The following is a 25,235-nucleotide window of genomic DNA, read 5'->3' on the forward strand; positions in this document are numbered from 1 at the left end:
ACACACACACACACACACACACGCAGACACATTCACACACACGCTGTGTTATGACTAAGCTCGTCAGCATGCCTGTGATAATACATATTTAGAGTCCAGAGACAGCTGTCATACACAGACTTTCTCTCTCACTCTTTCTATAGTCAAATATCCATCCTATTCATATGTTCATCAAGACTAATGACCACATATGTTCTCACTCTGATCCTATAGGAAGACAACCCAAACAGCTGTCCCTAGTTACTGGTTGAAAGCAAAGACTTCTCTTTTTACACACTCACACTATCACTCACACACACACACACACACACACACACACACACACAGCTGTTCAGTCTTCATCTGCACTGAGTTTATTAGTTCATTTCCAATGGATGATCTGCATGTTTTCCACTGATCCCCTGAGACTCAGAGGAGGGAGGATGATTTAATAATAAGAAGACTTAAAAAATTCAAGAGGGAGTGTAGCTTTTGCCTGCATATTATGCGTCAGAGGATGTTTTGGGCTGGTTTACTTGTTGTTGCCTGGTATATTTTTGTCGCTAGGGGCTTTACTAATGGGTGTCAACTGGGTGTATGAAGGTGTGGCAGTCACTTTCTATACATAATACAATAACACAAGCCGGGAACAAGGCAGGAATCTATTCTGCTGAGACCATTTAGCAGAGAACTTTCCAAACCGAAAGATATTGTGATATATACATAGACTATATATAAAGATGGGCGTAGTGAGGTATGGCGTCACTCATTATCTTATGGTCGGCACCATCTTTTCCGTTTGGAGCTAGGACCTTCTAAGGATTGCCGGGTGTTGCCTTTCACGCTCTGGAAACACGCCTCACTACCTTGGACCGAAGTGAATGCTAGCTTACTGATAACTCAGAGTGGTGCACACTTGGGCTAACGTTAGCTACTTTAGCTAAATTACGCTAACATGGCAGGTATCATAATCAAGTAAGATTAAACTTTATGAAATATTGTGACAATAGTCTGACTCAGTGCAAGTCCCGCAGCTGGGGAGAGCAGCAGGTGAGTGAACTGTCAATCACAGCTGTCAATCAACACCCACACGGCAGACATCAAAGCTACTATAAGTCTTCAGATCTTATTAATGGAGCAATAATTTTCCTATTGACCTTATTAGAGGCCTGAATTTAGAGATTGAGACTATAATGACTCATTGATCAATTGAATGGTTGGTTATTGACTTGGTATTTCTAGAGAGAAGTGAACGCTTTTTGAATGGGAGCACCTAGTAGCTGTCAGCGGCACTTTAAGGTACTTCCACATTGGCTTCAACCTCAAGCTGTGGTAGTTGCCACTTGGATATATATCAATGTTAAAAAAGGCCTACTGGTTATTAAATTTAGTTTTTCCATCCATCCATCCATCCATCCCTGCATGTTTGCTGGCCTCCAACAACAGCAGGTGATTATCTGGAGAAGATCTTAAGCAGTGTTCTGGTATCTTTTCCAAATACCTGCAGTGCGCTTGGAAGATTTCATGGCAATTTACCCAGACTTTGCAGTGCCGTAGCTTAGTGAAATGACAGGCTGAATGCCAACTGAAGAAGGGTGAGAGGAATTTGGGGGAAGTCCTCCGTATGCCAGTTTACCCCAGCAAGCCCCCCAATCACCAACCCCTACCCACTGACCCCGCTACCATGGCAACTAACCCCCATTCTTAGTGTGGAAATCAGGATTGTGTGTATGCACGCATGGTCGTGGTAGTATTGTGTGGTATCTATGGTGGCTGCGTTACCATGACAACGGCTCGTGTGCAATTGTGATGGACCCCAAAACTATTTCGCTCCGCATCCTCTACTCACCCTCCCATCGTTTTGGAACATTCTGCTCCCTCTGCTGTTTTCCTTCCTTCCCCCTCTCTTCCCTTCACACTGTTTCCTCTGCTTCACCCCCTTCTGTCTCACCACCCTCCTTCATACAGACTCACAATGACCTGCAGTAGGAGGGTGATTTATATAACATGGTGAAATGGTGGAAAGTAGAAACAAGGAACATACAGTGTAGATAAAAAACACCCTGTTTTTGCATCCATACTTGTATTTTGTTTTGGTGTTTTGTCCATATATTTTGCTGGATTGTATGTACACCTGAAATCAACAAAGCACACTGACAAAAGACTTTACATACATTATAACAAGTTTGATCAAGCACCAGCTGCACACTGAAATATAGTCATGAAAATGATTTAAATCTAAAAATGTGCAATTTTGTTTGTTTTAACCTCAACATGGGTCAATCTTTGATTTGAATTTTCCAGAATACTGAACAACAGAGAGACTTTGCAGATGTGTCACAAAACTTCTACTTAGCTGAGAGAAGAGAAACCGTCAAAAGATTTCATTCAAGTTGCCATAAGGATTGTAGAGGGTATTATTTTTGGGGGCTTTTTAGTAAAGCCAAGCTAAAATAGACAATAGTATAAGATGCATTAGATGAACTGTCTGTGAATTTATAAAGCAAAAATTCAAGGCTGAACAAAGAGCATGTTTTCATCTTTGAAACTATTTAAGATATTTTGGGGCATTCTGCCTTTATTTGACAGTGACAGTGGAGGTACAGACAGGAAACACAGGGAGAGAGACAGAGAGAGATGAGATGCATCAAATCGCATATATTGCACATACTGTATAACACAGGGAACAAAACAACCAATGTTAATACAAATATATGAACACTAGCTACTTCTAACACTTTATGTAATGGAACCCAACATGAGAACATCATGTCGGGATGCATTACATCACCTGAAAGCCCTTTATCACATTAATATTATGTTGTTGATGCATTACAGTCAGAGGTCAGTTTTAAAAAGCCTTTTAAACACCATTTAGATCATTTTAACGACAAACTCAAAACCGAAACCATCATAACAGGTTTGACCCTATCTCACTGTTATTCACAGTCTGTCCAGTGCAATATTGATCATGTTATATGTTAGATCAACTGTACTGGACCAGATCAGTGGGACTAGTGGGAACTAGTATTGGCCTGAGTTATTGGCAGAGTAGTATCTATCACAGCAGGCTCTGCAGAGATCCTTTTAATGTCTCTGCAGGCGGGAGAGGCGGACGGGGGATGAGGAATAGGAGGGGATGAAAGAAGGTGAGGTGTTCAGCTGTAACGTGAAGTATGAGCAGAGCTGATAGAGGCTGATCAGAGAGCTGCGGTGGTAATCTGTCTGACATCGATAACCTCTCACAGAGTCTAACACACTGAGATCCTCTCATCCTCTCAGATCAGTCATGTCTCACTCACGCTCAAAGTCTCTCGCTCCCCCGTCTTTCCACCATATTGTAAATGTACTCATCCACCAGGACATTAATTGCTCTTTTGATCTGATTTTCCAAGGGCTTATTAGTTATTTTGGGGTAGTAGCTAAATTAATTATTGAGCTATGATATATTTTCACTGCATACTGGAAACTAGGTCTGCAACTAATGATTATATCCATTATCCATTAATCATTTGGTCTATAAACTGTCAGGAAATAGTGTAACCTCTTCAACTTGCTCTTTTAATGTTCTAAAACCCCAAATGTTTTAATTTACAATGATAAAAAATATATAAAGGCGTCAAATCCTCAGATTTGAGGAGCTTGAACTAGTGAAAGGTTGGTATGTTTGCTTGATAAATTACAATTGCTTATTAAAATAGCTGTTCATTCATTTTCTGTCTGTACCATCATCATCATATTGAGTGTTTTTTGTGCCAGTTGTTTCCTTTCTCTCTATCTCCTCCCCCCTCTCTGCTTCTCTTTTTATACTTTCTTTCCAGGGGATTATCTTCACAGTAGGGGTTGGAGGGTCTTTAATAGAGTGGGGGATTCATGTTAAAGCACTGTTTGGGTTTATGTGTCACCATCCACTTTAGCTGTGCTGTCAATGATCAGTAATATGCTTTAAGAGCCAAAAGGGAGGACAGCAGTTTGTTGGGTTTAGTGTAGCTTGATAAGAGAGCTATTAGATTAAAACCATGAAGGTAATATGATGGTGTAGTGCATCATAACACGCCCAACTTCACCATATGTATAGGAATATTTTACCCCTACTTCTGGATGTCAAACACAATGGCACCAAAATGTGTTTTGTTACACTGTGCTCCATAATTTACACAGCGTTGATTATTGCAAAATAAAACCACATGCTTAGTTAACCACCACTGATGTGTTGCAGCTGCAAACTATTAGTAAAGAAAATAGCATTTCAGAGAGATATTATGGCTGTTGACATTCATCGTAACATCTAGTGGGTTCATTTCTCTTAAAATCTAACAAATGGCGCGCCCTGGTAGCTCACTGATTAAAATGCATGTCAGGTAATCGCAGTGTTGGAATCTGGTAATGGAGCATCAGGTCTTATGAATAATAACAGGTTTCTCCTTAAATCCATCCAAAAAAATCCACATGTATGTTTTATTCTGTAATACTGCATAATGCTTGACAGAATGTTTAATCTAAAGTGTCTTTCATAACATAATATTACATAAAATACAGAATTATTGATGTCTTGTTAATCCTTTTCTTTGGAAATATCTCGTCCAGAATCTAAAACAAAAACATGTTGGAAGGATGTGATGATGAGATTAGGATGAAGAGGTTAAAGAAAGAAGAAAAAAAGTAAAATATCTGAAAAAAAGGGGATAATAGATGCTCATAATCAAATCTTTACAACAGAATTGGTTTTTATTATGTATAACCACAGCAAGTGCCTTGTCAGTGAGGAATTGAACTTTCTTGGATCTCCTTCACAGGTTTATAATTTAGCACAGTCTAAAATTGGAAGTTTATTTGGTGACTGTATTTGCATACGCAGCCTAAAAAGAACAAAACAGGGCAGGATGAAAGCCATTTCAACCAGTAGACAGCTTTTATAGCCCAGCAGAGAAACGTCTGCTACTGGCCGCTGAAACCCTCACACTGATAAACACGCACGCTCATACTGTTCAATATGTGTATATACCTTCCTTTCCCAGTCTCTCTTTCACTGTTTCCTTCTCTTTTTCTACTCTTACATTCCCTCTTCTTTAAAGAAGTAGACTGGCAGTAAATTTTAATTAAGGCCATGCAGACAGACAGTGTAAATCCCACAATCCCCAGCTGTGTCCACGTCCTCTGATCTCCTCCACACACACACACACACACTCACACATCGACAGTGATGGATGACACTACGCTCCTCGTGCACATACATACGCAGAGACCTTCGATGCTGACGCTGCAGATGATTCAGACTGGTTTCTATGGTAATGGGAAACCTGATAGCTCGTTGGCCGGCGGAGCTGTCACTCCAAAACAGAAGCTCCTTCCCTCTCGTCTGTGACACGTCTGGAGTCTGGAAGAACGAGTGCACGCTGACGTGCACAGACATCAGGCCCTAGTCACGCTTCATTCGAGTCGTATCAATCATGGAGAGAGATTTTAGTGGTGAACTTCAGTTTTAGTGTTTATTTTGACTCGTCTGGACTGAAAATTGAAGACAGAATGAGGCTCATTTGACCGATGTTTTCTATCTCTCTCTGTTTATTCCCTGTTTCATAAATGATTATTGCCAGTTTTTCATCACTCCTCAGTGCAGTAGCCCCGCTAGACTGTGAGGATATTGAACGGGTGACTGGCAGTGCAGTTGTGGACAGGGAGAGGGGGAGGAAGAGGAGGAGGAGGAGGAGGAGGAGGAGGAGGAGGAGGGTTGGAACATGCGACAGGCATGGCAGAGCAGTATCTGTTGTCATGGCTACAAAAAAGTGGATTTACCGTTCAGCCGACTGAGACGAGTCACGGCAGACCACTCCCTTCACCTCTTCAGTTTTCCATCCTGTCATCCTCTTCCTCTCGTTCTTTTGTGTTTTCTCCTCTAACCTCCACTTTCTTCCACTCTCTTCTTTTCTGCATCAATGATTTAATATGAATCTTCTCCTTTTCATATTTCATATTTTCCTTCATGTTGCTGCTGCCTTGCAGCTGCTTTGAAAAACTAGAACCAGATTTGAGAGTGTTCATGAGTTTTTTATGAAGAGGTTTCAGAAAGTTTTTGCAAAGGCTTCTTCTAAAGTGCTTTTCAAAAACAATGTCTGATTTTCAGAACAAAACCAAGAGGTTTCTATAGAGGGCGAATCAGTGACAGCAGTGCTAAAACAAAACACTTAAGAGACATGTTGATAAATTTAATTTGACTGTGGAAAACTGTTATTTTCCTGTGAATACTGTGTCTTAGAAAAAGTAAGATTTTAACACTTAACAGAACAGGAATTGAGAAGTATATTTATCAGAATATATACAGTTAGATTAGATTACAAGACACCTCTTATTAACTTAACTGTAACAAAGCATCCACCGGTAACAAAACTAACAGAAAAATATTAATTCTAAACATTATACATAGGCTATCACTACAAACTTTCAAATAACTTATTTATTTATCTGCAAAACATCAAATAAATTGTGCTCTGAATAGCAGAGGAGAAGTTCATCCTGATAAAGGGCGTTTTTCCTCATTTCTCAGGCTTCCTCTGCTTAACTTAAATGTTTTGTATAATAGCATCCTCAGTGTTGGTGCATGAAGTAGACCATGATGAGAAAACAGTAAATAAGGAAGGACTATCAGTCATTGTCACCAGGACAAACACTATCTATGTGCTTTACACTGGAATCATTGTTCTCTTGTTTAATTAATCTTTTCTCTCTTCCTTCCTTCCTTCCTCTCTAACTCACCCCCGCTCACCCTCTCGCTTCACTCAGGCTGCTCTGATGGGTGGTACCACCATGGTGATGGCAATGGTCCTGCCTGAACAACACTGCTCCCTGCTGGACGCCTACGAGCAGTGCCGAGCTCTGGCCGACGCCAAGACGTGCTGCGACTACGCTCTGCATGTCGGGGTGACCTGGTGGGGACCAAAGGTAAGACTGAAAGAGGGGTTCGAGTGTGAGATGTACCAGGAAACACTTCCACCAAGATCTTTACAGACTGATGTTCATTCTTCTCCATTCGCCTCTTCAAGCTTTTATCCTTCCTGAATGAATAATCAGGCAGTCAAACCATTTTCATTTATGGGTGAAATGTGTGATGACCTAGATTAAACCTTACAGGAACTAGGTTAACATGCTCACTGGGCACGTTAGGCAGATTCTGTGAGTCAGTATGCTTCATTCAGCCTTTGGCTGTAATGTCTCTACTATATCATCTGCTCACTGTGTGCATGTGCCATATCTTATTATATACAGTAAAGTCATATACAGTTCAGTTTAAGGCCAGACTGTCTAAAATCTAACCGTTACCCTTTAATACCATGATAATGGCAACAAGGCCTGCAACTAAGGATTATTTTCATTGTCAATCAATCTGACAGTTATTTTCTCATAATTCATTGATCATTTGGTTTATTAAATTTCAGAAAATATTGAAAAATGCCCATAGCAAATTCCCAGATCCCAGGCTGATGTTTAAAGTTCAGTTCAAAACCCAAAGATATTCATTTCAAATATATAAAACAGACAAAAGCAGCAAATCTCCACATCAGAGAAGCTGAAACCAGAGAATTTTCTCCTCAAAACCACCATTATTAATTAAATGTTTAACATTAATATATGAAAAGCACGTTATTTATCTTTTATGATACCCTGCCGGTGTTTATATCAACTCTTGGATCAACACTTTGATGCTTAATGTGATATTATGTTCCTGCAGCTGTGGAAACGCTTGACAAGCATCACTGACAAAAGAAATTACATTTACAAGAACGTACATCCTTGCTGATGACTGTGTGGTTCATAAGTGCAACTCTTGTTGTTTCTCAGGTATTAAATCAAGGCAGATACATATACAGGTGTTCATTTGCCACCATGTTTACATCAAGATGTTTAAGGGATGCTGTCAAACTGTCAAAGTGAAGGAATATTCATTGTTTGAATTTTGCTTCCATCAACAAAACTATGATGTGCTTTTATCCACTTTTTTATCATTGGATTTACAACCATTTTACCGCAAATACTTTGTCTTTCCTGCATTTTTTAATGAATTAAATTAAATAGATTCCTCTGTGTGGTGAACATCTCTTTGGGACCGTGATCATCACCAATGTGAAATCAGTCGGATCTCATTCTGGCTGCTCTCCAAGCTCATTTCACACCCCATATAACACACACACACACACACACACACACACACACTAACACACTTTCCCTCCATGCCCATACTCACACTGGATAATGCGCTTCACTGTTTATCTTTGCCAAACTTACAAACTTTGTACAGTCAGTTCAGATCCCTGATCCCAGACCTTTGCCCTGTGATCAGGTGCGTAACGAGATGGAGACCCTGGTGAGGGAACATGGGGTCAACTCCTTCCAGATGTTCATGGCCTACAAGGACATGATGATGCTGAGGGACTCTGAGCTGTACCAGACACTGCAGACCTGTAAGGACATTGGGGCCATCGCACGCGTCCATGCCGAGAATGGAGAGCTGGTGGCAGAGGTACACAACACACAAACACTCACATAGGCACAAAATAGCACAATAATCTTAAAAATATGTTTCTGTGTTGAGTATGATTATTTTATTGTGATACAATGCCTGGCGTTATCTGTTTTGGGCACATGAGTTGAATAATTTTAGAGGCATCTGTATGTGTGTGTTCTTAGGGTGCCAAAGAGGCTCTGGATTTGGGAATCAGTGGACCGGAAGGTATTGAGGTCAGCCGACCAGAGGAGGTGAGATTATTTTCTCTCATTTGTTTGTATATTAGCCTGCTGGTATAACATGCACAGCGAGGGTTTGCATTATCTTCTGCATTTACTTCTCCTACCGCTGCTTTTTTATCCATTCCTTTTGATTAGCAGCTTAATATGTTGATAGTTGAACATAAATTTAGCGTTATTTATGTGGAATATGTAAAACTAGAAGCCAGATTTTGAGAAAACATGTAGGGGTGATGAGTTCTGGTGACATTTAAAAACACTTAGAGGTTGGATGCAGATGTTATAATTGAAGCTACAATATGACCATTTTCAAAAAAGTGTTTATACACTATGAGTTAGCACAAAAGCTAACAAACAAAATCCAGCTATAATTATTGATTACATGATCTACTATGAGATGCATCATTCTCTTAAGAGAATACTCCGACAAAGATAAATCGGCAACCTAACTCAATTCTACATGTTACTACCAGTTATTACTGTATTTTATAGACAGAAGTTTCTGATAAAAACATTCAAATATATACTCGGTTCATATTAAATTTCTCATCCTGTGATTCTATCTTTGTCCTGTCTACAGCTGGAGTCTGAGGCGACTCACAGAGCCGTCACCATCGCCAACAGGGTAAACACTAGATTTTAATATCCTGTCTGTGTGCGGGGGTCTGTGTGTCATTGATACATGAATACATGAATGAATGAATGTCTTTGTGACTGTAGGCTCACTGCCCAATCTACCTGGTCAATGTATCCAGTATGCCTGCTGGAGACATGATTGCTGCTGCAAAGATGCAGGGTGAGTTACCTGCCCAGTGAAAAATACCAGCAGAAAGATGGTGACTGTGATGATGATGATCTTCTTCCTCTTCTCCTTCTCTCTTCTTGCTGTCTCTCCAGGTAAGGTGGTCCATGCAGAGACCACAGTGGCTCACGCTGTGTTGAACGGGATGCAGTATTACCACCAGGACTGGGCTCACGCTGCCGCCCACGTCCTCGTCCCTCCTCTCCGCCTTGACCCCAACACACCCAACTACCTCATGGGCCTGTTGGGCAAGTAAGTGCACAGAACACACACGAACATACTGTGCTGCTGCTTATAAACGATGGAAGTCAATGATCAGTGATCGTTTCGGCTGCTGTCTTAGATATTAACATGCATATCCTGTTTCCAGTGACACTCTGAGCGTTGTGGCATCAGAGCACCGTCCATTTAGCACCAAGCAGAGAGCTTTGGGCAAGGAGGACTTCACCAAGATCCCTCACGGAGTGTCTGGAGTCCAGGACAGGATGAGTGTCATCTGGGAGAGGGGAGTGGTACGTGCACTCCCACACACACACACACACTCACACACACTCACACAAACCTTGTCTTCACTAGTTAGCATTTTAGTATTTGAGTGACAGTAACAGGAAGAGACCAGGTTCCTCATCTTTTGTCTGCAGGTTTAATGCCAAAAGAGATTACTTTAACAGTATGATATGTGCTGAAATGTTTCCTTTCATTTCAATGCATCGATGTCTGTAGGTTACAGGAAAGATGGATGAGAATCGTTTCGTGGCAGTGACGAGCTCTAACGCCGCCAAGATCTACAACCTGTACCCACGCAAGGGTCGCATCATCGCCGGGGCCGACGCTGACGTGGTGGTGTGGGATCCAGACGCAACAAGGTACTATATTTACAGCGTGCAGGTGTGGTTCACGAACACAAAGTGCTGTGCAGAACACACACACGCACAAACACACACTGATGCCTTCTCTCTTTGTGCAGGACGATCTCTGTGAGCACTCAGGTGCAGGGTGGAGACTTCAACCTGTATGAGGGGCTGCGCTGCCACGGTGTCCCTCTGGTCACCATCAGCCGAGGACGTCTGGTGTGTGAGAACGGTGTGTTCATGTGCGCCGAGGGTTCTGGAAAATTCTACCCACAGCGCACCTTCCCTGACTACCTCTACAAGAAGATGGTGCAGAGAGAAAAGGTGCGTTCACTTTTGCTCAGATGATGAAAGTGTTTTCCCAGGAAGTAAACTAGTTCCGGCAGAACACCAAGGCTCATACAGTGCTATGATATGCTGTGTCAGGTGACAGCTAGCCAACTGCATACACACCCATCATGCTGTGTCTAACTGCACTGATTTGACAGTCTATATAAAGGATTTAATGCTCATGCTCTCTCTGTACGCTGACACTGTTTTTCTGCAGCTGCTGCTGCTGTCTGCAAAACCTCCGTCTCAGCTTCTGCATGTTCAGTTCTGCCCTGATTTATGTGCACGAAATGATTTATACTACTAACTTGTGGGGATTTACTTGATATGCTTTCTGCATGTCATTTTGCTTTCAGAGCTTGTTACTTTTGCTTTCTATCTTTTAAAAATATGTGAATTTATCTATTATAAATATGAAAATATGTGAGAATCAGAAACAAATGCAGGAAAGGTGGATGCAAATATAATATTTATAACTGATGTTTGCATAAAAAAAACAATGGTATTTTTCTTTGAGACTCTGTAACCGCCCACTAATAATGATGAAGTTAGTCTGCTCTCGTAAATACACCTCAAGATTAGAACCATTACTGTCAAGTCAGATAAATATCCATCACAAGTTTCATCTGCATTTGAAAAGCATGATGAGATTGTTATTGACAGGATTATTATTATTGTGTCTCTTACTTAATACCCCCCTGCAACCAGAAAGTCTAGATGATAAAGTTTGTGTTCACATTTCACTCTTCATGGAAATTACAGCTCTCAACAGTAGAGACACATTTTTACACGTGTTAATCTTCACAAACCACCTCCCACCTCTATGTTTCAGACTCAGGCTTATAAAAAGGTTGCCAGGGATCCCTACTCTGGTGACGTGGTCAAGGTGGCAAACACCATGAAGAAGGAGCTCGGTTTGGGCCCCATTGATGGAGATAACCCCAACAAACCCTGTGCTCGGGCACACCAGGGGGTCCGAGACCTCCATGAGTCCTCCTTTAGCCTCTCAGGTAGGTAGAATAAAGATAAAAAACCTCATAACCCCTAGTTTTGGTGATTTCTGTGACTTCAAACACATCTAAACGTATGTTGTGTTTTTCTCTCAGGATCTCAGGTTGACGACCACATCCCGAAGAGGTCCTCGGCTCGGATCCTGGCCCCACCCGGCGGGCGCTCCAGTGGCATCTGGTAAACTCCCGTCCCGGAGCTTCAACCTTCCGAGCCTCCATGTTTTCTATGTTTCTGAGCAACCAGGAAAACTGCACTGATTTTCAAACACAGGATTAAAGTTAAGAAGGGAAAACAAATTAATAAAGCATGTGTCTGTGATTGGTGACGACCTAACTGATGATCAGTGATTTGCCAAAGTGACTTTTACAAGAACTAATTTGTGTCTTAATTGGAGTGACTGACCTGATTAACTACACGATGAGTGAAGGGCTACGTATGAATTCAAATGTTTTTTCCAAATTCAAGCTGATCACACTAACATTGACAAAGTTTGCTCATTATCACACTGCTCGTATCCCGCGAAGAATCACAAACTAAACAAACTGTGAAAGATCAAAACCAGTACAGTTTTTGATGGTTTGAACTGAAGTGATGTCGACTGAATTATTTAAAAATAGTAGAACCGGATTCAGTGAAGTATCTATTCCCCCCTGTCACACACAAATGCAGTACACTGTAGACACCATAGACTCATATGAAGATGTGTGTGGATTCTCTTTGTGATTTAAATCACCCGCTGTGCTCGGCTTCCTGCTGCATCGTGGGTCCCTCTAACAGTGTTTTTGTTTCCAATGGATGAACCGTGCTGTGTGGTGATGAAATCCAACTGCTTCAAACACCCTGCTCTCAATAGAGTCAGACTTGACCCCCACCTATCCTTACACTTTCACCGCTCCTGACTTACAAACACACGTCACAGAAACATCCCAGCCTCACCTGCAATGAAGCAGAGTCTATAGTCTTGTACTATATAGTTATAGAAGTACACAACCTGTGGGCTCTCCTGGGATCAGATAAATGTAGGCATCACTGTCATAGAAACTTCATTATCTCAGTCATATCTGTAGGCCTTACAAAGTGATAGAAGAGAGAGTAACCGAAAGAATTTAGATGAAGTAGCATCTGCCGGATTGCATTTTGAGAGTAAACTTCCTGTTCCAATAGGAAAATAAAAGGGGGGGTTTGTTATTAGAGCGGTGTCTCTACAGAGCAGGAAGATTGAGCTGCACAGGCTGAAGAAAACCACTGATCCTCTCACCTCCTTATGATGTCTCATTCCTGCCTAGCAGTATTATATTTATTCATGAACACGTCTTCTTCTTGTCTGTGTACTGTATATTTAGGATGTTTTTGTTTTATTAGTTGAAAGAATAAATGTGCCAATGTGAATCACCCGTGCCACACACACACACACACACACACACACACACACACACCGACACCCGTGCATGAAGAGCACCACATGGAGACGGAGGAGTCAGATCTGTCTGGAACGCCACAGGTTCACAACAACTGGTGCTGTTTTTTTACGATTATCTACGATGATATGATTTTATTGTTGGATGGTTTTGTGGTTTTGAAGGCACTGTGACTGGTCAGTGGCTGTGTGTGTTTGTAGATTCTTGTTGTGTTGGACAGTGAACCTGTTGAATCTGTAAGTGGCTGTTTCTTACCACGAATAATGGCAAAAGAATAAAGTGAAAAAATAACCTTCCTTTGTGTCTTCTCTTGTTTTCAAGATACCTAAATTTGTGGTCACTGCAGGACTATATATATGTATATATATATAGATAGATAGATCGATCGATAGATAGATAGATAGATAGATAGATAGATAGATAGATAGATAGATAGATAGATAGACATAATAAATAATTGAATAGATTAACAGATTTGATACAAAAAGCAAAATCACATAAATTAGGATGAAATTAAACTTTATTCGTCCGAAAGGAAATGTGTCCCAGATGCTTAGTATAGAAAATATTTATGTTTGTGTAAACATAAATAAACTGTGTACAAGTCTGTCTGTGTAGCACTAGATATTGATATCTGGTCAACTATTTCATGTAGTTAATCTTTTTGCATTGTCATCCTCTGCATAGAGGATGACAATGCAAAAAGAAAATTGGATAAAACAGTTGGAATACAAATGGAAAATAATGAGATATCCATAAAAACACAAATATAAACATTTTCCTGCCATACTTCAATTTCTACCACGGTGAAAAATGTGTTTGCTATTTTATTTTTTACATATCACATGCAGAAACAGAAAATCAGGGTTATTTTACAGAAAGAAATAAATATTAATAAAAATATTTAACCAGAATCCTGTTCAAATAAATGAGAATCCTTGGTTCAAAAAGGAAAACTCCAAAATATCAGCTCTGTTATAATGAATGAAACCAGGCTGCACCCTGGTTGACCTGCTACTGTAAAAAGTAAATCAAAACTGAATCACATTGTGCAGAAAAATGCAGCTGTAATGCTCACTGCAGGTGGAAATATTGCACCTTTTGACCACTTCCACATCATTACTGTCAGTGCAGAAAAATGTGTTCCTAACATCTGTATCTTCATCCTCCTCCTCCAAATCCTCCAACACTACAACTTCAGAGGTGTGAAAGTTTTCCTTGTCTGTATAAAATCAAAATTCATTAAATGTTTAGAAATTCATGCAGTTTTGGTTCTTTTAAATAGTACATGCTGATTATGTTGTTTAGCCTTGTGAATCCCAGTCTGTTTATTCTTAGATAATAACACCTCAGCTGTTGGTATAGAAAGTTCACTATGACTCAGTAAGTAGAATAATATTAGAATAAAAATACTATTATACAATATTACTGTTATAACCATATTAGGAATACTTCTTATTGCTTTTATTTATTTAGATGAATTGTAATGTGTGTTGTTGTAACTGAAACTTAAATAAATCTGTTATATTTCTCTGTGGTTTATTTATTGATTTGTTTTATAGTCTTTTACTTTATATTTGTTGTTAATGATATACATGTGGGAATGTGTGTGTATCTGACATTGTGTTCTATCTTTTGTTCTTTTTATCTCTGCCTTGTAAAGCACTTTGTAATTGCAATAAACAGAGAAAGACGGAGAAGCAGCAGCGGTCAGCTCAGGTTAATCATCAAACATGGGCCGCAGCTGACGCGCTCGCGGACCTTTTCTCCATCATGTCTGCTCATCGGGATGCCAGTTTCACTAAAAGTAAAAAGAAAATCCTGCAACTGCACCGCGCAGGCGCACGCATGCCAGCAGCTTAGGTTGGAGCGATCTCGCGCAGTTTACCGAGGCAACAGTCGGGATTGTGGGTTGTAGCAACGGAAAGCCCATCATCTGAAACAACGGGACAGTGTCTCGCTTCTGTGAGTAATATTAACTCAACTTAACTTAGAATAAGCTTCTTTACAGTTGAAACGGGGTTATTTTACCGCTGATTTGACTTATACCTTAGACATAATAGTTGTACCGTCCCGTCGGTGAAATTAGTAATGTGCGTGTGTAACGTTATGATCGAAAAGGCCTCCAGAGGGGGTAACGTTAGGCTCAAAGAGTCGATTTCAGTTGCACTTTTTTGTATTTTGAGCTCGGTAATATTGCTGTGGTGAAACTAAATCCGCTGGAAACCCTCCAATTTCAACAACAATAGCGAATTGCCAACTTAGCAACGTTAGCAGAAGTCAGCTAGGAGCTAGCATTATAATACTGCCTGTCGCACCGTCGGCTGCTGTAACGTTAACTGTCAGAGCAGCCAGGCTGAGCCGTGAAGCGGACCGGTGTTACACCGTATTTGGTGACCCAGCAGATAACCATCTCACTCCTCATGCCTGTAACTTACCAACACTACAGGTCAGAGAATCTGACGAGTCACCAAATACGGTGTAACACCGTTTCTAGCCTGGAAAGTTTCAAACACAGCAGGGGGTTTCATGTGTTATGACGTTATCATATCTACTGTCATGCCACAGTAATAATAAGTTAATGTTTTTCCTGCTGCCGGTGTTGCACCAAATTATGCGACACATCAGATTCTGTGGTCTAATAACATTTTTTTATCATACTTTTATCACATAATGTAGCAACTGCTTTCAAATAGGATGCATCCATAGTCGATTGTATTTAGTTTAGATCAAAAACTTTAATATGTGTAAAGAGAAAAAACTCCAGAGGACACAGATAGGGTCACACATTCTTATAAGCTTTATATCAGAAACTATAGTGTACAGGTCTTTCCACTTGACAAGAATGAGGCAGCTGGCCAAAAGAGTTATTCAGTTTTTCATATGATTTGATTTTGCAGGTTTTAGAGTGACACAGCAGTTGCAGATGGTTTGACAGACGGAGATAATTTGTAAGACTGTATTGAATATTTCCAACCAAATGTTATGCAAAGAGGGGCATGTGAAGACTGACGACATCTATCATAGTTCCAGCTTCTTAAATGTGAATATTTTCTCTGTGATAGTAAACAGAATATCTTTGCATTGCGGACTGCAAAACAAGATATTTTAAGTTGCATCTTGGCCTTTGGGAAACAATGATAGAAAATTTTTCACCATTTTTTTGACATTTTATAGACCAAACAAAATAATCAACAGATGAATCAATAATATAAATAATTGTTGGTTGCAGCCCTTGTCCTTTGACATCACAGAATCTAGATTCAACCACAGCTTGCAAATGCTTTCAAAGCATTTGCAGCTGCAGTATAGCTGAGACTCCTTATCAGGTCAAAGAATCTGATTGGTCACAGAAATTGGTTTAACGCCTGCTTTTTAGTTGCAGGAAATGTCCAGCTCTTCAAAGAAGTACTAATTTAATTCACTTAATTTGTGTGAGAGATTGTGGTATGAAAGGAACTTGCCTTTTTAGGATTTTTTTTTTTTTTTTATCAGGAGAGACTCCTGATAAGAGTTAGTGTGATGTGTTGAAGATCGAGGGAATGTTTTAGAAATTAAAATAAAAATAGAGAAAGGGTGTCATTGCTAAAGTCCTGGTTTGAGGTTACATTCCTACATTCATGCATCTTATTGTAAATCACTGACACTATACTCAAGGTCTGTAGAATTAATAGCCTACATTTAATACAGCTATAGTTTACTATCAGTCAACTGTGGCTTCAACCAATGATTATTTCCATGATCATTGTAATTACTCTGCAGAATTATTTGTCAATTAATAGATTAATTGTTTGATCAATGAAATGTGATAGAACAGTCCCAGAGGCCAAGCTGATGACTTCACACGTCTTGTTTTGTCTGAGCAACAGTTCAAGACCCAAATGGATTTAAATGATTATAATTTAAGACAAATTAAAGCAGGAAATCTTCACATTTGATTTTGGCCTGGAAAATAATTTAAAACACTTCATCAATATTCATAATTATTAATCAACTAATCTTTTTAGCACCACTGTTAACTAATGAATGAAAAGGTTACGTAGTAGTCATTGTTTGCAGTGTCACTGTCACTCCTGGTTAATTTGCTACAAATGGACTTTGTGTCTTTCACATGGATTGTTGTTTGTTTTCAATGTGTGTGCAGTTTCCTTGTTTCCTTGTGTGCAAACAGCCAGGAAGCCAAAATAAAAGTCTCAGATCAACATGTGATTAGTGACCATTATGCAAAGTCAATCCGAAAATAAGTCAAAGTAGATTTCTGGAGTATTTTTCTAGACTGATAGCACGCTGTATGAAGACCAGCAGATTCACCAGTCACAGCCAAATTAGCAGCATTTGCCTGCTGGACAGTGTTACCTCTGTGAAGCCCTGCAGTCAGGAAGTGATTGTTCAGCACAGCAGCCTGTATGGTGTTTATTTTGGAGTCGGTTAGTTCACAGGAAACGCTTTGGTACTGTTGGATTTTTCCTTATCTGTGGCTGTCAGTGTGATGAATCGTAGCTGTATTAGTTTTTATGCCTGTTGGATACACTTACTGGTGATCTCAGCTGCCTTTGTGAACTATGATGAGTTACATCATGTTGAACCTGGAAGAGGATTAACCGAGGCAGAGATTAATGGCCTGTTGAGTGAACTAGTGACTTGCTGCTTGGTTATCTGTGCTGTATCTCCTTGTAAGCTTGTGAAGGTGCTCTTGAGAAGGACGCTACTGTCCTGACTCCTCAGTTGTTCACAGTGCAGTTTGAATATGAGCAGGACTGATATGATGGTTTCTGTCTCCAGGTCTTTCTATAAAGTGGTCCAGCACAACCCGGTTCTTAACAGTTTGCACCAACACACACCCAGCACAGGTGAGTAACATTCAGTCTTTGTATGTCTGTTAGTTTTAAATACTCAAGAGGCCTTACATTTGCACAATATATGACTCTTACTTTACTAATATGAGTGCTAAAGAGAGTAAGGCAATAAAAAACAGAACAACTACCTGTCAGTAGTGTCTGCAGTTGTCTGTGTACGCATCTGCTCGGGAGTATAAATGAAGCTTAATACCCAAAAAATATAAACAAGCACAGAGATTGACTCATGTTTCAGAACAGAACTGCACAGAAGCTCCCAAACGCTATTGATTTCCGTGTGCATGGATATTTGCCGTTATTTTTGGCATTATAAAAAGGCCTGGCGGGGGTTCTCGTTGGCCTGGCGGCCTGCCAGAGCTGTACAGTTATGGGGGAAACACTGCAGTCAGTGTCAGTGAGGACTACCTCTCTTACGCAACAGAAGTCACCCGGCTCTCCTCATCCCTGAAAGTAGCTTGTCACAGCCTCTGTGTTGTGGCTTCATAGTTACCGCTGCTCCCCTCGCCACTCAGTTGTATGTTGTCCTCGCTTTTTAGCTCCTCTCATCTGACAGGCTGAAGAGACAGAAGAACATGGAGACAAATTGAAAAGAATCCAATGTCGTTCTACTGTAAATTGGCACAAAAAGCATCTTAAACTGCGTACTTATATTTATCAGCCTTCAGAAACTGCTCATTCAAACTGTTGCTTACAATATTGTGCGTCGCAGGAGGATGGCGGTGAATGTCTACTCCACCTCTATGACCATAGAGAACCTGAGTCGTCATGACATGTTAGCGTGGGTCAACGACTCTCTACAGCTGACCTACACAAAGATCGAGCAGCTCTGTTCAGGTAAACAAACGCATCTTTTAATTCGACCTGCAATTCAATCGAAAGTGCAGATGAAGCTCTGGTATTAAATGTGTGTTTGTGTGTGTGATCTGTTCTCTTCAGGTGCTGCATACTGCCAGTTCATGGACATGCTGTTTCCAGGGTGCATATTGATGAAGAAAGTCAAGTTCAATGCTAAATTGGAACATGAATACATCCACAATTTCAAGGTCTTACAGGCTGCGTTCAAGAGGATGAATGTGGACAAGGTGAGAGCACACACACACACACACACACACACACACACACACACACACACACACACACACACACACACACACACACACACACACACACAGGTTAACAGAGCTGTTGAAGCAGTAAGTGGACATACTATACATCAAAGGAAAAGATTGTGCATTTAAATTTTTTCATTTTTTCATCAATGTTTAAAGGACTTTTGCGGAGAATGTAACAATCCTACAAGTTTATGTCGTGTCCACCAGTTTGAATTATTTCAACTTTGTTTCTGAGGAGTCGTTTCTGGTGGACGGCTTGAAATACTAAATTACCCATGAGCCTCAGCTGCAGTTTCTATGGAGAAGAAGCCAGTCAGAGGCACAAATCACAGCAGTAGCAAATTCAGCTGTAGCAAAAGGTGCCATAATTGCTGATGTTTAATTTATTCATAACTGACCCAGAATTCATAAATGAATTAATTTAAGCTGTAGGTTATGTTTTCAGTTTTCTAGCTGCTGTTAGTGATGCACTTAACAGAATTTTAAGCCTGGATGTTTTGTTTTTTTTAACCAAAATGTACCTTGGGTGTCATATTTAACTTTTCACCTTGCTTTTTTGCAGACTTGTACCTCCAATTTTTTGTCAAAGAACCAGTTTCTAACACAGTTGTTCATCCTTTGTACTGATAATTTAAACAGGATCATTTAAAGCTGGTCAAAGCCATAGAAATACTCCAACTGTCAGTCACCTCTCATTGTCTATGGAGAAAATGATGCTTTTACTTTCAGCAACCAGAGGAGCCTGAAATAGCTCTTCCTGCTTACAACTCTATTATTACTTTCTGATCATCACTTTATCCCCAAACTTCCTGTTTAGAATTTGAAATTCCAACTAGTGACCCTTCAATCTCAAGTTGGTCTCTCTGTCTCCAGGGCAGTGTTCTCCTTTGCATTGCAAGCATGACTGTTCTTAGATAAATACCCAGCTGTTGTCTCTTCTGTGTTTTAACAATCATAACAGATTCTCATCACATTGTGATGACTCCTTTTTCCGTGTCTCAGATCATCCCTGTAGAGAGGCTGGTGAAGGGGAAATTCCAGGACAACTTTGAGTTCCTTCAGTGGTTTAAGAAGTTTTTCGACGCCAACTACGACGGGAAAGAATACGACCCTCTACAGACACGGCAGGGCCAGGAGGGAACGCCGCCTCCGCCCAACCCAGGTAAGATACACACACACACATACACTGACACACGAGTCAGCTGTGTGAAAACATGCTTCATTTCATTGCTCTCACCTCTTCATGCAACCACATCCCCACCTCTAACCCAGGTGAACCCATTCTCCACAAACCTAAAAGACCCATCCGCTCAGGTAACATCCCCTCCATCGAGCATGTGTGTGTGTGTGTGTGTGTGTGCTTGTCAGTGCTTGCAGAGAGAGTCTTACCCACATTCACCCTGTGTGTTACTTTTGGATTGGCCTTTTCTGACTTTTTGTGGGCATTGAATGCATCTCTGTGGTTGTGTGCAGCTGCAAAGCCATATTTTTTGTTTCTTCTGTTCTTTGTTTTATACAATATCACATGTTTTACAGATGTAAAAACTATAAAGCAGTCTGTGGCTTCCTTCACACTTAAAACAGATTTGTGTTTATTGTTGTTATTGATTTGATTCAGCCAAACAATTCCTTGAGTTTCTGTATGTGAAGAGTATGACAAAGAGGAAAAAAACAATGAAATGAATGAAATCCGACATGAGTTATCAACTGTCTCAAGGAGAAATGTCCTTTTGTTTGGTTCTGGTGTTCAACCTTGTTGACAGGCAAGACAAAAACTAAAACAGTACAATGTAGTGAACGGGCTAAAACCTGCAAAAATATATGAAAGTATTCTACTTTAAGGTAATCAATCAAAACACAGTGTAAAGACATCCTAATAAGGATTAATCAGTGTGTGTGTGTGTATGTGTGTTTGCTCTTGTACTTCTGTCTTTATGAGATAGAAGTAATTATGCTTTTACAAAGGAAACCTTTGCAAAGTGAGGACATGTTTAGAGCTGCAATGATTAGTTGATAGTCAGAAAATTAATTGGCAACTATTTTGAAAATCGATTAATTGTCATTTTTCAAGAGAAAATGCCAAATATTTGATTTTCTGTTTTTCCTTTTCATATATGACAGTTAATTGAATATCTTAGACTTTTAGACTGTAAATCAGGCAAAACAAGCAATTTGAAGACATCACCATGGCTTCTGAAAAATTGCAAATGTCATTTTCTAACATTTCATAGTCTAAATGATGAATTGACTAATCGTGAAAATCATTGACAGATAATCGATAATCGACAGTCGATAATAAAGATAATGGTTAGTTGCAGCCCTAGACATTTTGGCTTGTCCTCACGTCCTGAAGGGGCTGGTTGATGACTAGTTGATGACTGGTTGATGACTGGTTGATGACTGGTTGATGGTTAGGACTTTTAAGGTTAATCTTAGAAGTGGGTAGGGTAAAAGTTTGACATTTATTCACACAATACACAGTAAATATGTAACCTGGCAACAGTTATGCATGTAAAATGTAAATAAAGCATGAGATTAAGAGGCCAGGTTAGAGAGCTGCATTGCTTAAAATGAAGTGTTTCTGTAAACGCAGACTGACTGACGGATGACTGAAAAAAAACACAACTACAACTAGTCTGGAGCATAGATCCAATTGGAGTTAATTTCTACACAATACAGTGTAGAAATACTAATGTACGTGTTTGTTTCTGTCTTCCAGGCCCCATGAGAACATCCCCCACAGTACCGAAGACTGTCCCCACCCCCCAGAGGCAGATAAATTTGGCATCAGCCCGCAGGAGTGCTCCCGTGACCCGCAACGGAGGAGATGCTGAGCTCATGGAGCTCAACCAGCAGGTACCACTGCTGTGATTTGTTAAGGCGTTTCTAATAACACCCTCTAGTTTCTCACCTTGGCACCGCACCAAGGTACCAGCATCCCTGTGCAGCTCACACATGAAACTGCGTCATCAGATAAATATGCAGTATGACACTGCAGTTGTCTTCCTGTTGCATTGGTGCCTTTCAGTGGTTTGGAAGTTTCTGAGAATCCTTTTTGGCAAAAAAACCCCAAAAACATAGTGTTGAGAATATCAAATGTGTCCATGTTGGATGAATACAGCTCTGACATAATGAAATAATTCACAAGGTCACAACAGGGTCAAGTGATTTGGGGACTGACTCAACACATTCTCACATTGTTACAGACTATTGTTCATTTTCTGTTAATAACATTCATTTTTTGCAGGTATATTACAGTAATTATTAGCTTTTACCTTTTCACTGTTTATCTTTTTTTTTGTAATATTTTTATCTCAATCTCACAACCCTCTTGACCTGTCTCTGCACACAGCTGCTGGATCTGAAGCTGACTGTAGATGGGCTGGAGAAGGAGAGGGACTTCTACTTCGGAAAGCTGAGAGACATTGAACTCATCTGCCAGGAAAGCGAAGATGAAACCAACCCAGTCATCAACAAAATCATTGACATACTGTATGCTACAGAGGTAAATACAAGCGAATCAGACACACCGATGTCAAGCACCAGTATGTGGATTTTACAGTGTAAAACTAACATGCAGTAATAGCAGCTTAATCAATCTTAATCAATACATTTACATGCACACAAGAAACCAGGTTACTTGGAGAGATCAGGTTATGCAGGTAATCAGAGAACATGATTACCTGCTCTGTCTTTAACTGGTTATTGTAAATCTGTGTAAACATGCAGCAGGTCAGTAATCAGATTTTTGGAACCATAGCTTTTTATTTTTGCCGTATAAACGATACAAGACGCTGCTTCCTGATTTTTCTTTCTTTCTTTCTTGAATGTTGAGTTTTAGCTCAGAATGTCAGAGGTGTTGATTTAACTCTGTGATCATATTTGAAGCAGTTGTTTGTAGTGTTGTCAGTTGTTATGTCTTTTTATATGAGGCTCTTTCATTCATCACTGTTCCTCTTTGCCACTGCAGCTTTTTTTTCCTCTTGATCCATCACAACATTTTACAGTGTTGCTGACTGATGTAACTGTAGTTCAGACATGCAGCAACCAGAAAAAAAAACAACAAGTAGCAGTATGTGTAAGATGTAATAGAGGTCTGATGATTAACTATTTTCAAAGTGAGGTTTCAAAGCCACATAAAGTAGCTTGCTGAAAAAATGAGGATATATGCAAACACAAAGGAGAAGACCCTCATTATCACCAACTAGAATGATCTAACGGGCTCAAAAAACAAATGTTATAACCACTCATCCTGCTGTACGCTGACCTACGTCTTATCTTTTGCAGGAGGGATTTGCACCACCAGAGGATGAAGAAATTGATGAAGGGGCACAGGGAGACCAGGAGGAGTTCTGAGCTGATCCTCTTCACCATCACCACGTGTGATCGTCCCGTTCTCCTCCCACCTCTCACCCTTTAATCTCCCTAATCATTATTGTCATCTCCCCCCCCCCCTCTTCGTTTCACCCTTTTCTTTTACTTTCTCCAATCTCCCCTTACGTCTCCCATCTTGTCTGTGGCTGTCCATATCCATGACGACTTTATTGTACAGCCTAGCTTCCACAACTTCTACTAGCAAAGGACACTTTACCCAGACCTGTCGGGACTAGGGCCCAGCAGCCTAGCTTGGCTTATTCGACTGATTCTTGCTTGTTACCAGAGGGGACAGCTGCACTGCAGGGCTGCTAGTCTGTCAAAGGTTTAAGGTTAACAGCAATGAGATTACAGGGATCCAGCACTGACAGCCTGGAGCCAACAGTGCAATCAATCTGTGTGTCTGAAGAGGCAGGTCACTTTCTCTCACCGTGCACTCTGATTGGGTGAAAACACACATGCATCAGGGTTCTCTGCAGAGTTTATATATAAAAAAAAACACACACACACAATGTTTTCCACACAATGTGATTAGAATGAGGATATTTTTGACTGACAAAGTGAGATTATAGATGGTCCCTTAAGAGAGAGAGGCCTGCACATGCATATATTTTGAATATATCGCATATGATGACACATGTGAACGTACATTTAGCACGCAGACATATCACAAACTTTGAACTGCTCATATGTACATGCATTCAAAAAAAAAAAAAGTCATCATTCCAAGGTTAAAGCAAAACTATCACAGAGTATGTTTTTATCCATTAAGTTGTCCCACCAGAGAGGGTTTGCTCATGAAACAGTTTTGACAGCTTGTTTATGAGGCAGCATGATATATTTATGTTTTTATTTATTTATCTTTTTTTAATCTGCTCTATACATTTTCTGAAAAAAAAAAAGTGGTTTTGGATTTGGGGAAATTGAAGGATTTGCACTAAATGTAGCGAAACAAACTGACTGAAATGATCCAAAATGCCAACACGCAGTGACTGGCTGCAGCCAGAAAGATAAAGGAAGATGCAATTTTTTTATTTTGTAGATTTGTTTTTTATTTGCATTGAATTCCTCAATGGCCACGTCAGTGTAAAACGTATTTATCAGACAAATGTCAGGCTTTGAATTCTATGAATGAACAAATGTTAAAAAAACAAAAGCAAAAAAAAAAAAAAAAAGAGTACAGACAGACACTACTAAATACTAATGTTTGACTGTGTTCATCGAGTTAAACATTTTTAGCTGCTATCTCTATTTTTCTGTTGCCGTATTTAAGTTTTCATATTTTGTGTAGCGTTAAAACGCCACAGTGGCTGCCAAGGAACTATGGGTGTGGTTTATTGTGATTGGCAGCCAGGCTGAGTGTGATTGACATTAGTTGGACCAGTCTGAGAGAACATAACATCAAACCCTCTCTCACCGTTTGTTGCCATGGCAGCCACGTGATAAACTTGCATCATTTGGAGTTACTGCTTGAATGAAATAAAGCTCTGAGGTTCAACAAAAGCAACTAACCTGTGTGCTATCTGCCATGTTTCTGCTGTATTTCTCATTTATCAGGATTTTATTTCTAGCAAACTGTTCACCTTACACACACAAACACATTTATAGTGCAACCACAAGTATGTTCTGTCTACTTCAACAGATATTTTTGTGATGTATTGCTATGAGAACAAAAGTACAATAGACTTGCAAAATACGAACATATTGAACCCAGTATGATGTCCACTGTGATCAGTGTTTAAGCTTCCTCTCACACTGAATGA

General features: G+C 40.1%; 2 protein-coding genes across 3 annotated transcripts in view; both read left to right on the forward strand.

The window, feature by feature from the left end:
* The window catches only part of LOC121882689 (dihydropyrimidinase-related protein 5-like), a 29,987-nt gene extending 16,561 nt beyond the window's left edge, over window positions 1-13,426 (forward strand). Inside the window, exons 4-14 of the mRNA XM_042391105.1 lie at window positions 6,760-6,918; window positions 8,315-8,494; window positions 8,662-8,730; window positions 9,299-9,343; window positions 9,439-9,514; window positions 9,616-9,772; window positions 9,891-10,032; window positions 10,244-10,386; window positions 10,488-10,695; window positions 11,534-11,711; window positions 11,808-13,426. Coding sequence (XP_042247039.1) covers window positions 6,760-6,918; window positions 8,315-8,494; window positions 8,662-8,730; window positions 9,299-9,343; window positions 9,439-9,514; window positions 9,616-9,772; window positions 9,891-10,032; window positions 10,244-10,386; window positions 10,488-10,695; window positions 11,534-11,711; window positions 11,808-11,893 — 1,443 coding nt within the window. The 3' untranslated portion in view covers window positions 11,894-13,426. The remainder of the gene's footprint in view (window positions 1-6,759; window positions 6,919-8,314; window positions 8,495-8,661; window positions 8,731-9,298; window positions 9,344-9,438; window positions 9,515-9,615; window positions 9,773-9,890; window positions 10,033-10,243; window positions 10,387-10,487; window positions 10,696-11,533; window positions 11,712-11,807) is intronic.
* A 1,562-nt stretch (window positions 13,427-14,988) lies between these two features.
* Window positions 14,989-24,979, forward strand: LOC121882859 (microtubule-associated protein RP/EB family member 3-like). 2 transcript variants are annotated; one of them, XM_042391330.1, is made up of 9 exons: window positions 14,989-15,095; window positions 17,913-17,980; window positions 18,696-18,820; window positions 18,923-19,068; window positions 20,101-20,260; window positions 20,371-20,412; window positions 21,818-21,954; window positions 22,451-22,603; window positions 23,386-24,979. In XM_042391330.1, exons 3-9 carry the CDS (start codon window positions 18,700-18,702, stop codon window positions 23,452-23,454), a joined length of 828 nt encoding a protein of 275 aa, XP_042247264.1. In that variant the 5' UTR covers window positions 14,989-15,095; window positions 17,913-17,980; window positions 18,696-18,699; the 3' UTR covers window positions 23,455-24,979. The 2 variants fall into 2 exon arrangements, with proteins under 2 accessions (XP_042247264.1, XP_042247265.1); XM_042391331.1 differs by lacking the exon at window positions 20,371-20,412.
* Window positions 24,980-25,235: the final 256 nt, after the last annotated feature.

Source organism: Thunnus maccoyii, chromosome 17, assembly GCF_910596095.1.
Source record: "Thunnus maccoyii chromosome 17, fThuMac1.1, whole genome shotgun sequence".
NCBI classification, from domain to species: Eukaryota; Metazoa; Chordata; class Actinopteri; order Scombriformes; family Scombridae; genus Thunnus; species Thunnus maccoyii.